This window comes from Hemiscyllium ocellatum, chromosome 2 (assembly GCF_020745735.1).
Source record: "Hemiscyllium ocellatum isolate sHemOce1 chromosome 2, sHemOce1.pat.X.cur, whole genome shotgun sequence".
Lineage (NCBI taxonomy): Eukaryota > Metazoa > Chordata > Chondrichthyes > Orectolobiformes > Hemiscylliidae > Hemiscyllium > Hemiscyllium ocellatum.
Window position 1 is genome coordinate 117,941,018 of NC_083402.1, and position 15,365 is coordinate 117,956,382.

The 15,365-nt window shown below is 38.5% G+C and overlaps 1 protein-coding gene across 2 annotated transcripts in view; it reads right to left on the reverse strand.

The window, feature by feature from the left end:
- Nucleotides 1–15,365, reverse strand: part of LOC132824654 (uncharacterized protein KIAA1958) — a 102,249-nt gene that overhangs the window by 20,276 nt on the left and 66,608 nt on the right. Inside the window, exon 3 of one of the 2 annotated variants that reach the window (XM_060839291.1) lies at nucleotides 12,318–13,391. The exons of the other annotated variant lie outside the window; for it this stretch is intronic. Within the exon in view, the coding sequence (XP_060695274.1) occupies nucleotides 12,352–13,391 (1,040 nt within the window). The 3' untranslated portion in view covers nucleotides 12,318–12,351. Of the gene's footprint in view, nucleotides 1–12,317; nucleotides 13,392–15,365 lie in introns of those variants that run through there. 2 annotated transcript variants of the gene reach the window in all.

The following is a 15,365-nucleotide window of genomic DNA, read 5'->3' on the forward strand; positions in this document are numbered from 1 at the left end:
GTAATTTACCAGGGATAAATGGACTAAAACACCACACACATCAAGTCCACATATCTAATAGAGTGTATTGGTCAAATTCCAGGAGTCCTGTACGAGCAAAAACTGGTTGTTGATTAAAATCTTTGACCAATCAAATATTTTGAGAATCTCACAACTACTAGTTAAAAAATTGTAATGGAACTACAGTGAGTTTATAAGATGATGAAACATGCTGCAGCTCATGGTACACAAGTTGACTTTTGGCGAACTCCTTCCCAAATAGGGTCAACTTATAGACTATAAAGTGGGCACTGCCAGTGTTGGGATAGTTGGTTGGCATTTTGAATTGTGAAAAAAAAGATAATTCTAATTAAATCAATGCTTTATTGAATTAATTAATGCTGCAAGAATATCCTTATTAACCACAAAAATATTTTATGCACTGTTAAATTCATTATTTTTGACATCAGGCACAAAAGGTTCATTGAATTCTTTGAGTCACTTTCTCTCTTATACATTCAATTGCATTTGCTGCAGTTTGTGAATGACCTGAGAGAACACGTGCATTAATACCAACCCATGATTTGATGGTAAAACTGCATGAAACCTCAGGCAGAGTAGCTGACATATATGTCCATCCTTCAGAAGGTATTTTTCTCTACTGTTCACTGTCTATTCCATGCGGCACAAACATAATCCTTAAATGGTTTATCACCACCGAATTCCATGCCTATAGCACAGTTATTTAATAAGTTGCCAAGTGTTATGACTTTCAACCTGAAACCAGCTCTGCACTTGTCTTCCTGCAAGATAATCCATTCCTATTTGCTGTACGTGGGCTACTCTGTGCTCTTAAACTTGCATGCATTTTCTTACTAATATGGCATTAGGTGATGATGTCCCATGTACTAATTTGAAGGATTAGGAAAGCATCCAGAGGTGAAAAACTGAGACAACTCCTAGTATAGCATTTCTTAGTAGAAAATGTTTTGGCAGGTTTGAGCTAGAGGGAGAGATTGAATAGGCTGAGGCTTCTTTTGCATGGAACGCAAGAAGCTGAGGGGTGACCTTAGAGATTTATAAAATCATGGGGGGCATAGATAGTGTAAATGGACAAGGTCTTTTGCCCCAGTATAGGGGAGTCCAGAAACTAGAGGGCACACGTTTAAGGTGAGAGGAGAAAGATTCAAAAGGTACCCGAGGGACAACTTTTTCATGCAGAGGGTGGTGCATGTATGGAATGAGCTGCCAGAGGAAATGGAGGAGGCTGGTATTCATGAGTAAATCATGAGTACATAAATAGGAAGAGTTTAGAGGGATATGGGCCAAATGCTGGCAAATAGGACTAGATTAATTTGGGATATCTGGTCAGCATGGACAAGTTGGACCAAAGGCTCTGTTTCCATGCTGTACAACTCTATGACTACACAACCACATACGCCTAAATATAGCTTTTGGCTTTGAATAAGTGCTGTTGTATTAAATCTGGGTTGATTTATACACCATGATGAATGGTATATTTTAATGAACAGGAAACCTTAAACTCTGTTTCCATTCAAAACTAGACCTTTCAATTCAAACTTATTGAATTAAAATTTCCTCGCACAGGAGAAAAATCAGACAACCCAATCGAAGTTATATTATGTCAGGAGGGTGGCTTACTGGGCACGGTCCCCACTACTGGTCATTGTGCTCTCACATGGTCAAACTGGGCTAAGAAGCAAAAAGCCAAGTGTCAGACTGGCTGCAGCAGTACATGGATTGGTTGAATCTACTTGGCTTTGATAAATCTGTATGAAGAAAGCAACAGTGAAGCTCAACACGTTACTTGTTGGAAACAAATATTCTTGAACTTGAGACAACATTACCATTTAGGGTTACTTTGGGAAATCCCTTTTCAAAGCTCAGATTTTACAAATGAAGTATTAATTACTTCAAATGTTCCATGACTCACTTATAAACCTACATGTATGGCTACTTAAACAGCACTTCAACGCCACTGAAAAGAAAATCTAAATCAAATTTTGGGAGAAAGTGAGGACCTCAGATGCTGAGAACCAGAGTCAAGAGCGTGGCGCTGGAAAAGCATAGATGGTCAACAGCATCCAAGGAGCAGGAGGGTCGACATTACGGGCATAAGCCTTTACACAATACAGACTGGTCAGAAGCTATAAAAATAAACTACTATTCAGAAGTTCACAAACTTATTGATAATCTTCTAGATATAACACTCCCCAAGCTTCCACTGACAACTGTGATCCTTCATAATTTACGAACTTTCAATCAGCTAAAAATACTCTATTAACTTTGCAACTGCTCGGCAAATTTGGCCATCAGGGATGCCAAGAGACAATACCAAACTAAGCTTGAGACCCAGACGATCCACACAGACACCTGTCGTCTGTGGCAACGCTTACGCATCATAATGGGCTACAAAGCAAAGCCGAATAGAATCGTGGGCAATAGTACATCTCTACCTGATGAGCACAAGGGATTCTATGCTCGCTGTGAACAGAAGGGCAGTATCACCTGTCCCATCAGCCTCAGATGCACCTGTACCGTCAGTCACCATTGCAGACATTAGATCGGCCTTCTTAAGGGTGAACCCACAGAAAGTGAATGGCCCAGATGGAGTCCCCATCCATGCACTCAAGATACTGTGTGGATCAGCTGATAGGAGTATTCGCAAACCTCTCCTTACTCTGGTCTGAAGTCTCCATCTGTTTCAAGAAGACCACCATCATCCCAGTGTCAAAGAAAAATCATGTAATGTATCTCAATGACAACCCCCAGCAGCTCTGACATCCATAATTATGAAGTGCTTCAAGAGGTTGGTTTTGGCTTTCAGTCTCCTAGATTTCCTTGCTCCCTTGCAATTTGCCTACTGGCCCAACAGGTCCACGGCAGATGCCATTTCTTTGGTTCTACGCTCATCCCCAGAACATCTGGAAACATGGATACCTATGTCAGGCTCCTACTCATTGAACACAACTCTGTCGTTAACATCATAGTTCTAAAAAACTCATCTCCAAAATCTGGGACCCAAGACTCTACTCTCCCTTATGCAAATGGATTCACGACTTCCTGACCAACAGCAGTCAGTAAAGATAGGTAACATCACCTCCACGATGATCCTCAACTCTGGTGGCCTGCAAGGCTGCCTACTCAGCTCCCTAGTAATACTGCTTATACACACATGAATGCATGGCCAAATTCTACCTCTAACTCCATTTATGAGTTTGTTGACAACACCACTCTTGTAGGTCAGATCTCAAACAACAAGATGGAGTTCAGGAAGGCGAGTGTGCTTAACGGCCTGGTATAAAGACAAATATCGCCAAAATGAAGGAGCTGGTCATTAACTTCGGGAAGAGGAGTAGAGGGTATGTCCATGTCTGCATCGAAGGTACTGTGGTAGTGATGGTAGGTGCTGTGGTGGTGATGGTTGACAGCATCAAGTTCCTGATGATCATCAACAATCTGTCCTGTTCCACCAAGTTGACACTACAGACAAGACAGCACAGCAATGCTTCCACTTGCCTCGGAGGCTAAAGAAATTCGGCATGCCCATATACTTCTACAAATTTTTATAGATGCGCTGTAGAAAGCATCCTCTCAGGATACATCACAGTGTGGTGATGCAACTGCTCATCCCAAAACCAAAGGGAATTACACAAAGTTGCGAACATAGTCCAGTTCATCATACAAACTAGCCTCTCAACCACAGATTTCATTTATACTTCCCGTTACATAGGGAAAGCAACCTATATAATCAAGACCCCTCTCACCTCTGTTCTGCCCTCTTCCATTGGGTAGAAGATATAAAGGTTTGTATAGACGTATGGACAGACTCAAGAACAGCTTCTTCCCTAGCGTTATTAGACTTTTGAATGGACCCCTTTAATGTTAATGTTGATCTCTCGTTGCACCTTCTTGACAGCCATAAAACTATATACTACACCCTGTTCTGTTAACCTGATGCATTTGTATAGTACAGTCTGCCTCCAAAGTACATAAGATAACACTTTTCACTATACCTCAGTACACGTAATAAATCAAAAGTCCAAGCTAATGACAAAAGGCAACAGTTTCTAGAATTTTTTGCACTAGCATATTAAAACAACTTGCATTTGTATCAAAGCTTCTGGAGAAAGTCAGTGGGTCTGGCAGCAACCATAGAGAGAAATATCAGATCTGAAGAAAGTCACTGGACGTGAAATATTAACTCTGCTTTCTTGCCACAGGTGCTGCCAAGACTGCTGATTATCCCCAGCAATTTCTGCTATTATTCCAGATTTCCACCATTTGCAATTCTTCACTTTATTGCATTAACTTACCACATTTAATGAAGTAAAGCGCTCCAAAGTGATTCATACAAGAATTAGAAAAAAGCAGACATGACACTGAATCCGGGAGAGTAGATGAAGAAAGGATTAGTCAGAGAGATAGATTTTAAGCTGTTAGGACCCAAATAGATGAATCAAAGAAAAGTTGAGACATGCAAAAGATCAGAATTCAAGCAGCATGCAGATTGCAGAAAGTTAGAGGACATCATATATTACAAAGAAAAGCAGGAATTTGAAATTCAGGATGTGAATTTTAAAGTCAAGGTGTAATTGTTCTGACAGTTAGCACAAGATAAGTTTCAACATTGGATCCTAGGTTTAAAAATCAATAAATTGATAGAATAAATGCACTTCCTCTTCATTTGCTGTACAAGCTATCAGTGAAATTAATTTTGCAATTCAATTAATTTCCCAATCCAGTGTAATTCATGGAGCAAACAAATATTATCAGCTTGTCAATTAGTGAAACACTGAGTTTGGTACAAAAGGACCAGTCTTTGAGTTGAGGTTAAGGCAGCAGTACAGTTGGAATTTATTTTTTGAAAAATTCTAAACTTGGGAAAGTAAACCTGACATCCCTAACCTGTTTGGCCAGCATGAATCCTGACCCACAACAACGTAGTTGACCCTTAACCGCCCTCGAATGTAGCCCAACAAACCAGTCCATTCTATCAAAATGCTACATGGATCAAGAAAGCAAGATCAACTACACACCATCTCGGCTGGATCTCAATGTAGTACTGGGAATGTGCTGTACAAGGTTGCAGTGATGTGTCCAAACTCGCACTACAGAAATGATTGTATAATTGTGTTAGAGATGTGATTGCCTAATTGTGAAACTGATCATGTTTCACATAAATGATTGTCTGCCTGTGTTGGTGTGTAGACAATTTGCCTAAAATATCATTCCTTTGAGAGGAATGCAACAGTGTACCTGTTGAGATCTGATGTGTAGGCTGTCTCTGAAATAGTTACCAACGTTCTGTTCTCAACTATTTCACAACTTTTCATTTTTCTTTTAGAATTGATGCCACACATAATAGAAGCTCCAGGAAACCATAATCTAATAATCACTGGAAGTGTTAACCAAAGAGACAGAATTGGAGTCCAGAACCAGAGGGCATAGATTTAGGGCGTGAAGGGAAAGATACAAAAGAGACCTATGGGGCAATTTTTTCACACAGAGGGTGGTACGTATTTGGAATGAGCTGCTAGAGGAAGTGGTGGAGGCAAGTACAATTGCAACATTTAAGACGCAGTTGGATGGGTATATGAATAGGAAGGGTTTGGAGGAATATGGGCTGGGTGCTGGCAGGTGGAACTAGATTGGGTTGGGATATCTGGTCGGCATGGACGGGTTGGACCGAAGGGTCTGTTTCCATGCTGTACATCTCTATGACTCCAAGTCCAACAGTGTCAATGTGCACACCTGCAGATGGTTCTAGGTCACCACCTTGAATGACAGCCTGTGTTGGGAATGTAACTCTGCTTTTACTGAAATAGTCATCGAATCATCACAATGTATAGCAAATGCCTTGTGGCCAATCAAGTCTGTAATGATAAAAAAAAACTACTCTAAATCTAGGCTAGTCCCACTTTTCAGCAGTTGGTGCACAGCTCTGAATGCTATGCCATGAAGTGCTAATCCAAGTGGTTTAAAACGTTGTGATGCTTCCCACCTCTACTATCTTCCCCGCAGTGCATTTCAGATTCTCAACACCTTTTGGGTGAAAAATAATTCCTTTAATCTCCTCTAAATCTCTTGCTTTTCACCGTAAGATTTTGCCCACTTGTTATTGACCATTCAACGAGAGGAACAGCTGCTTTCTATTCACCCTATCCATTCTCCTCAATCAGCCTTCCCTGCTCTAAAGAAAACAACCCAAGCTTATCCAGCCTTTCTTCATAGCTAAACTACTTGATATTCATCTGTAGAATATATGCAGTACAAATCTCTAGTACAGTTATTGTATACCTTCCTGAGAGTCTTGACAGCAAGTGACAATTGGTGTCAGAATTATATTATTTACATATGTATTCCCTCTATTCTACAATTACCAAACGGCTGGGTGCAAATGTCGTGCTGAAGTTTCCTATCTGATAACAGTAACATCGGTTAAACTTGTAAAACACTTCAGGTATTTGCAAAGTGCTTTGGGGTGCTCACTCGTCATGAAAGGTGCTATATATAAAATGCAATGTTGAAAACCCATGGCTTGATTTAAATACTGCAACAAAATAAACTAGATCCCTACCCACATTTGAATAAAACTGAATTGTAAACACTAAAGAATTCACTGTGATCGAAGAAATTGAAAAACATTGAATATTGTAGATTTGAATAGAAGATAGCTCATGCAAATCGAAAAAAGGATTATGAAATAAAGGACATTTAATCAGCAACACAGCATTTCCATTCTTTTTATTTCTGATCCTTCAAACAAGCCACATCCAAAATGTATAATTTGTTATTGTCAATGATATTTCTGATGACATGACACAGACACAAGATGCCTTTGTAATCCTCAGCTGCAGATTCTTAGCCCAGAGGCACAACATTAAAATAAACTAAAAACTAGCCAAGTGCAGAACACATTGTGATTAATCCATTTATTATCTGGCAACTAGTTCAATTTCTACATACACAGAGGAAACTCAGAAACAGCATGCAGCAATCAAACAGACAATCATCAACAACTTTATAAACAGATTAGTTTTGTCTTTTTCTCTCATTGCCATTAGAGCTCTACATATACTTGCAATAAACATCAAATACCAATCAATTCAGTCATATTATGTGGGTCTGAATATGTACAAGACCAAATGTGCAAATGACACCCCCAAGTATCTATTAACACCTTTGCCCACCCCATCAGTCTCCAAATACATAATACTGAAAAACCGGAATAATTTAACAGTCTTTAAAATAATGAAAGCACAAAAAATAAAATCAAACCGTTTAATGCAGAGGTGTCTTAATAAATCAAAACTTTTCAATTATTATGTCAAAGGTTTAGCAGATAGGAGAGGAAAGAAGGAAAAAGAAATTCCAAATCCAGATATCGCTGAAATACATCATTTTGTCCAAGTCCTTCTGCAACCTCTCCCATCCCCACCCTCTGACAAACAACTTTATGATCTTGAACAAAAAAAATATACAGAAGCCAGCAAATCAAAGCCTTTTTCACAGTTTTATTTTTGGTTTATCCCACACAGCAACAAATCAAACAACCAATGAAAGAATTGATTGGTGAAGTCTAAATATACACAAAGGCTCTTCAAAATCAGTAACTGATTATTAGCAGCAAATGTTAACATTAAAAAAAAGACAAGTAAATTAGAGCACCTACTAAACATGCTTAATCTGCACTGGAACAATATCATTTGAATACAAAATGCATAGAGATTTGCATGTTTTTGGCATGACAGCAACAGTTCGTTTTAACAGAATACTGTTTAAAATTTAGCTTTTTAAAACATCAATGATTTCAACATTGCTTAAAAGAGTTATGCCGTGGAGCTTTCCATCTTACACTCATCATGACAAATGATCACACCAATTTATACTTCATTGTAATGTCTGAAACAAACTCAATTTGCCAAAAAAAAACTGGCATGCTTTCCTCCTGAAGTAAAAATTATTGTGATTGCAATTTAAATTTGGCAATCTTGTATTTGTCCTGATGAGTGCAAGACAAGAAGCTTCATTAAGGTATCTCACTTTCCAGCAATATGAATGATCAGACTTTCTTAGAAAATAAAATAAATCACACGTCAGGGTGTAGCTGTAGACCAAAATAGATGCTTTGCAAATAAAATCTCAAGTTCTCCTCAATAACAAAATCTAAGTTGATGATTTTATAAGGTGTATCTTGTTAAATGAATGCTCAGAGTGCAGAATGTACACATTTTGGTTTTGGTGCATTTGTAGTAGAATACTGAATAACATGGTCTTAATTACACTGTAATTTAACTTGGTGAAATAGAAAGACAAAAAGAGCAGAATCAGATTATGGTCAACCAATTTTCACTCCTTTCAGCTATGGATGACAAAAGGAACCATCCTTTCAATATGAAGGTTACCAGTACAAAAACGGCACAGTGGCTGAAACACTGAAAATGTGGTGTTCTACCATCTGTGTAGCAGTAGATTTCTGGAGTTCAGTTCATCAATAGAAGTTTCTTAGTTTCAAGCCTAGCTAGCTGCAGTTAGTGGTACAATGTATAAGGGTGGGGTGAATGTGGTGATGGATGGTGAGAATACATTATGGGTATCCAAGGAAGGTGAACTACAACCAAATTCCCTCCCTAATCCTTTCCACCTCTCATTTCTCCCCAACACATCGTTATCAAAGACTTTGGGCTCTTATCCTAATATCTTTCTATGTAGTTCAGTGACCAATTGTATTTGATAGTCACTTGTGCAAAGTGCCCCGAGATATTTTATCTTAAAAGTGCGAGATAAGTAGAAGTTGCTGTTCTCGCAAAGTACCAATCATAGGAAGCCACAAAATAAAACAACCATTTGATTTATCAAATTGAAGACAGCTCTCTGTAGAGTAATCCAATTTCTCCATTCTATCCTGGTGACCCTGCGAGTTTATTTCTCTTACATGCTGATTAGATGCTATTCCAAAACTATTAATCGTTTCTACTTCCACAAATCTCTGTGGTGGAGATGTCCTGGCCAATACTAATTGCTTGTAAAACAAAAGTTCTTCCTTAAGAGAGAGAAAAAAAATTATATTGTGTAGTGTCCGACAGAGAAACTCAGACAATCAGCCAAACATCTTTCCCGGTGCTTAAATATCATTAATCTTTCAATTTCCTTCTTGTCCCTCGAGTCATTAATTATTTGCTGAAATATAATTGCCCCAGGCAAGGATTAACCTTGAAGTAACTGTTATTCACTTTTGAGCCATGACAAATGTCAAATTCTTGGAGGGAACCACAGCTGAGCCAGAAGTTTCACTCACCTGACTTTTCACACTTGAACACAGCCAATAGGAATTGGGCGGGCTGAGAATGAATAATGAGTATCCTGGCCAAATCCATCATCCCACCTCCAAACTTTAACACAAGAACACTGTTGGTCATGATACTGAAATGGATACTTGTTTGCCAAAGATAACTGAGGAATATGGAAATAATGTGGGTAGACAGAGTTAAGATATTGATCAAACATGTTTTAGCTGAATAGCGGAAGGGGTTTGATGAGCTGAGACACCATGGGGAAAATTCTTAATAGGAAAGAAATGTCCTTTTACTCTCCCACCAGTACTGCCTCAGGCTATCACAGCCCAAATCAGTTGGGACAGGAGGAAAACCAAAAGAAAAATAGTTCAACAGTATAAAAATCATTAAATGTAAAAAATTAAAGGACAGAAAAACAGTGAGTTTACAAAGGCAAGTCAGAAAATTGTATATCTAACACTGCATTTAATAAAACTTATACAAAAAACATAAAACTATGTTGAATAATATTTTTTGTCAATTATTTTACTTCAGGCAGTGATTTTAACATTTCACAGTATTCTAAAGAACTTCCAACCTAGGTTGAAACCGAGAACCATTAACAACGAGCATCAAAAAACAAGGTTATATTAACCTTTGAGCACTGAAAAAAATCTCTTTGACCCTTCAAGATATACATATCACATTGTAGAACATGATTTAGAGGAGCCAGTGTTGGACTGGGGTGGACAAAGTTAAAAATCACACATCAGGTTACAATCCAACAAGTTTATTTGGAAGCACTAGCTTGCGAAGCATTGCTTTGAAAGCTAGTGCTTCCAAATACATCTATTGGACTATAACCTGGCGTTGTGAGATTTTTAACATTGTAGAACATGTTTGAGTAAATGCACTGCAAAAATCAGAAAGATATAGATCACAACTTTGCACACATTTGTAATACTCATGAAACATAATACTCATGGTTTTATTAAAGTTTTGGTGCACAGATGCTCAATGGGTTAAATTAGCCTAATGCACTAATTTCTATATATTAGCATTTGATTTTCTTTTTAAAAAAAAGTACCTAACAGTCACTTTGTTAATATATCTCTGCATATTGTTAAAGTAATAAACTCTGTGTGAATAGGAAGAAACAGCTCAGTTTAACAAACTCAAAATTTACGTTTTTTCCTATAGAAAGTAAAATTTTTGAACCATTAATTTAGAGGTGCGTGCACATGAAGGCACAGAATTTCAACAACCTTTCTTTCCGCCAGCTTTAGAACTGCTCATCCTTTTAACTGGAACAACCTGGCAAATTGAGCTGAACTTATTTACACACTCTCCTTCATTCTCACGGGTTCTTCACATCTCCCCAACCCCACCCCACATCCACACTTGCCTTGCTCCAGAGAAAGCGCTATAGTAGGTAACACAGTATCCTGCACAGAAATCTATTTAATATGCATTTCGTGGAACTAGACCATTAAAACAGGAGGGCTACACAATGCAATCCTTCTTTAGTATGAACACGGCCTCCATTGCTAAATTTCAGACCAGACTTAGCTTATGTACGTTTCTAAAATGGTGTCCCAACAACTATTAGTACTTGTGTACAAGCAGCCATATACAAATATCCTAATTACAAACAATCTTCTACAAAAACTAAAATAAATATGATGGCATATAAAATCTATAACACCAATTAAAGTAATTTTCAAAATACAAAATCAAAGTGAGAGTAGAATTTCACAAGCAACGTTAATGTATACAAGAGCCTAACGAGATACAACTTGAACAGACAAGAAACTGTGCATTTGCAACACAAGGGTTAATCAGGACTGTAATTATTTTTCCTCAGTATTAAGACAACATGCTCAGTAACTGGAGGATGCAAGCTTAAAGGTTTTAGCTAGAGTGCTGTACAATTATCAGGTGACCAAAACAATTAGACCCACCTATGTTTGGCCAGGTTAACAATTCTGTCCTCTAATACACCCTGATCAGTGTTTCCCACTCAAAGTAATTTGAATCGATCAGCAGGATACAATATGGATTTTATAGGCCCATGATAACAGGTCCTCAAACACCAAATACATTTAAGTATAGTTACGATTCATAAAAAATAAATCCTGATTGTTAAATTTTCCTTACTAATTCTTTTTAAATTAGTTGGGAAAATAGATAAACAATTCTGTACAAGATCTAAGAGCCAACTAATCGCTCCTTGGTGTGAGCGTGTGTGTATGTAATATATATATTTTTTATATATAGACACACACACACACAAAAAAGAATTGGCTTGGCCAAAGAGGGAAGATACTCAAACACACTGAATTTACTTGCAGATGAAAGACTCAGGACAGCAAGAGTGTAATTGCCATTATCTGCAGTTAAGGATGCAACAAGATCAGTATATGGCAGTACAGTCGATATAAGGGCGATGATACCGAGAGAAGAAATAGTTTGAAACAGCACACAGTGAACACTGGATAGAAGAGTTAATACTGCAGCTACGAAAAAGAGGCTTCTCACTTTGGGATCCAAGGCAGGTTTGTCCAAAAATATTACTTCCCACCTTGCCAACTTAAAAAAAACTAGTGAATAGGAGAAAAAGGCAGAATTTCTCTCACTCCATGAGAATACTGAGCACCTATGTCCTTTTGCTACTGAAAACCAACAAAAATATGCACATTTTGCAAAGCTCAATGGGAAAATGATAGTTCTTAAGAGTTACAAGGAGAGGTTGAAATGAAATCATGGTTTGTTTTAAATACGGTTTCTAGACTTCTAGAATTCCAACAACTATGTTTTACTTTGTGGTATCTATAGATCTGCTTGTAAAAAGAGCTTCTTAGACCAAAATCTGGGTACATTTTGTTTCTAAAGAGAGTGCGTCATAAAATCATCGTTAAGCTGAAGTTTGGATCGTTGGAGTTTTGATGTGCCCTTTCACACGCTGCTTTTAAAAACTTGAACGATCAGTGGCTAAGGAATAATTAGATTGTATAAAAGAGTGAGACAACATGGAGAATATTAAAAATAATTTGAAAAACCCAAACATATTTCATCAAGCTGTATCAGAAGAAGAGTCAAAGGAGCCAGAGATGATGAAATTGCTTGTGTTGTTGAGACCTGACATTGATTGGGCAGCCTGCTGGCTGAGATTGTTACATATTAGCACCAGCTGGTTGCTTTGTGCCTCAGACAGAGAGCTGCAGCTCTGGTAGACACTAAAGTTAGTCTTTCTCCCAGGGATATTCCCCTTCTCGCACATGGTTTTAACCATTTTTGAAAGCTTATTCTTTCCGAGGGATTGGCTGTTGTACCAGTAAAGTGCAGCAAGGTTGCAGACTGGCTTGATGGACAGATAGAAGGGGGCATCTTCATAACGCATAGCTGGAGGGCGTCTTTGAGCATACTCCTTGTAGTCCTGTACTGGACATGTCTGTGGAGAATGTGGCGTAGCGTAAATTCTGCACTCTGTTCCCGCTCTCCGGCTCTTCCCTTGTGCATCAGAGCTGTCAATGATTTCCCACTCCAGGTACTCCAAGCCTGTCTCTGTTACGTGCAACCTGATATCCCCCCATTTCAGCGTGGAACTGTGGAACCCAGCGCAATGCCCAAACGCCTTAGTGTTGTTTAGCCACACAAGATTGAGCAGTCCCTCAGGATTGTATCGGCTCAGCAAGCCTCGCTTACGTAGGATAAGCTCATCAGCAAAGGTGAGTTTCATTGACTTATGAGGCTTGTTCCCTTTCCCTTTGCCTCTCAACTCAAGCTGTTTCTGTTTCAGTGCTTCTTGAGAGCGCCTGAATTCTTTATCCCTTGTTATGCTGAACCCATATTTGTATTCCTTTAAGTACCTTTCAAGTCCACACTGATAGTTGGCCAAACTGTTGGGTTCGTACTCTGAGCCATCTTTCTGCCTGGCATCCACAAAGAATGAAGCTAGGTAGGCATCAAGTTCCGTGCATGGTATAATTTGGATTTCCCGGTTTTCATGTGGGTATTTGGAAAGGAGGAACTCTTTGAAGTTTCTCAACGCAGTCAAGGTGCTTCGCACGGTTTTCTCATTCTGTTGACCCTCGCAGCCTCTTTCTTCATTTTCTAAGGGGGAGGAGAAAGAAAAAAAATATATAAGCTGCACATAAAGTCAGTCAAAGCTAAATTTCAATTTCGCAAAGGTCATTGGAAAACGATATTACATACCTGTCTCAGGTTTCAAAAGCCAACTTCAATTTCACAAATGACGTAAAAGATTTAAGGCAAAAGAAAATATCAAAACCAGGTCGTCATGTTAAAACTGCACTCTTGGTGCAGTGGAGTTAGTGTGAGAGATTAGAGATCAAGCACAGACTGTCTCAGAACAAAGGCAGCAAGCCAACATCCCTCAATATTATACTGCTGTAAAATGCCCTATACTTTATATCTACAATTAGGTGTTGAAAGCAATGCAATAGTACACAGGATTCTCAAATACAGATGCAACAAAATAATATACAAGCTATCTACAGCATCGAGACCTAGTTAGCAAATGGAGAAATTTCGTGAAATATGGCTTGAAAGTGAAAAGTGCATCCATTGTCACTTAAACAAATTAAGTGATGACACCTGGAATTGTAGAAATAATATACCACACCAAGCATGATCCTCATCCTTTCTGCCAATTAACCAAGTAATCACTGCTGTTTATGAATGTGACCTGAGTTGATTGGTGGAAAGTACTTTGCAGGACAAAATAGTTCATATTTCTCCAAACTATGTAGTAAGCAGAGCAAACATTTTGACCTATATAAGACTAGGATCAAATATTGATAGTTGCAGGTCAGTCAATGGTAGATTGAGTGGTTTAGCAATGCATTGATAACAGCAAGAATATGGAATATTTAGACTGAAGTGTACCTGGCATGTATTTTTTTTCTCAAACTAGCACTAGCATGCCAAGCAAACGATGATAACATGAACCTGGCTTGCCATACATCATAGGTTTCTATAGACTATGAACAAAGCATCAAATTGAAGTCACTTTCACAGATGCATACACTTATCTACACATTATACACACTATGTTTATATCATTGCAAAGAAAATAAACTTGTGAGATCTAATTTTACAATACACATCACAAATGCTGAGATCTGACCACTACACCCTAAGCCTATATATACTAAAGACTATGAATAGTAGACCTAAATTGAATGACATCCAAACAAACAACTTTTAGCTTTCTATATCTAGAAGGGCTCTTGTACACAACTGAACTGTTATTTTCCCTGTCACTAAATCAGCTGCAAATGTGTTGCTGGTCAAAGCACAGCAGGCCAGGCAGCATCTCAGGAATAGAGAATTCGACGAATAAGATTCCTGATGAAGGGCTTATGCTCGAAACGTCGAATTCTCTATTCCTGAGATGCTGCCTGGCCTGCTGTGCTTTGACCAGCAACACATTTGCAGCTGTGATCTCCAGCATCTGCAGACCTCATTTTTTACTGTCACTAAATCATCCATGATTTTTTTTGTCTATTAACCACCACCAGTAAATCATCCATGTTTTCTGATTGATTAATTGATTGCCATTTTAAGGGCAATACATACCAAAGGTGAGGGAGAGGGAAGGAGAGAAGGAGGGGTCGAAATCAAAAGGGAATTGGAAGGGGGGGGGGATCAAACAACTTTGAGCCATTTAATTGAATAGTAGCATTTAAGTAGACACATGTCTAAACTGTGCCAATAGGGTTAGCTCAGCTCTTGTTTCTGAGTCAAAGAAGGGCACTCATCCTATTGTAGTTTTTGTGACCTATTTGCTTTGCTCCAGTTGGTGTAATAAACTCAAGTGAGTAACTGCACATTGTGTGTATTTATTAACAGAGTAGAAGGAGCCTTTGGACTGAAAAGTAGGCAATATAGTTAGATACAATGAGATACAGGGGTCAGAGCTTGTGGAAGCACGGTGGCAAAATTAGGGGGGGTGGGGGGGGGAAAGAGTTAAAGAAGAGAGCAGTATAAAAGATTTGAGACAAACAGCTGATAAAAGCAAGAATTTTTTTAAAATATTCTGACAAACACAGCAATAGATCTGGC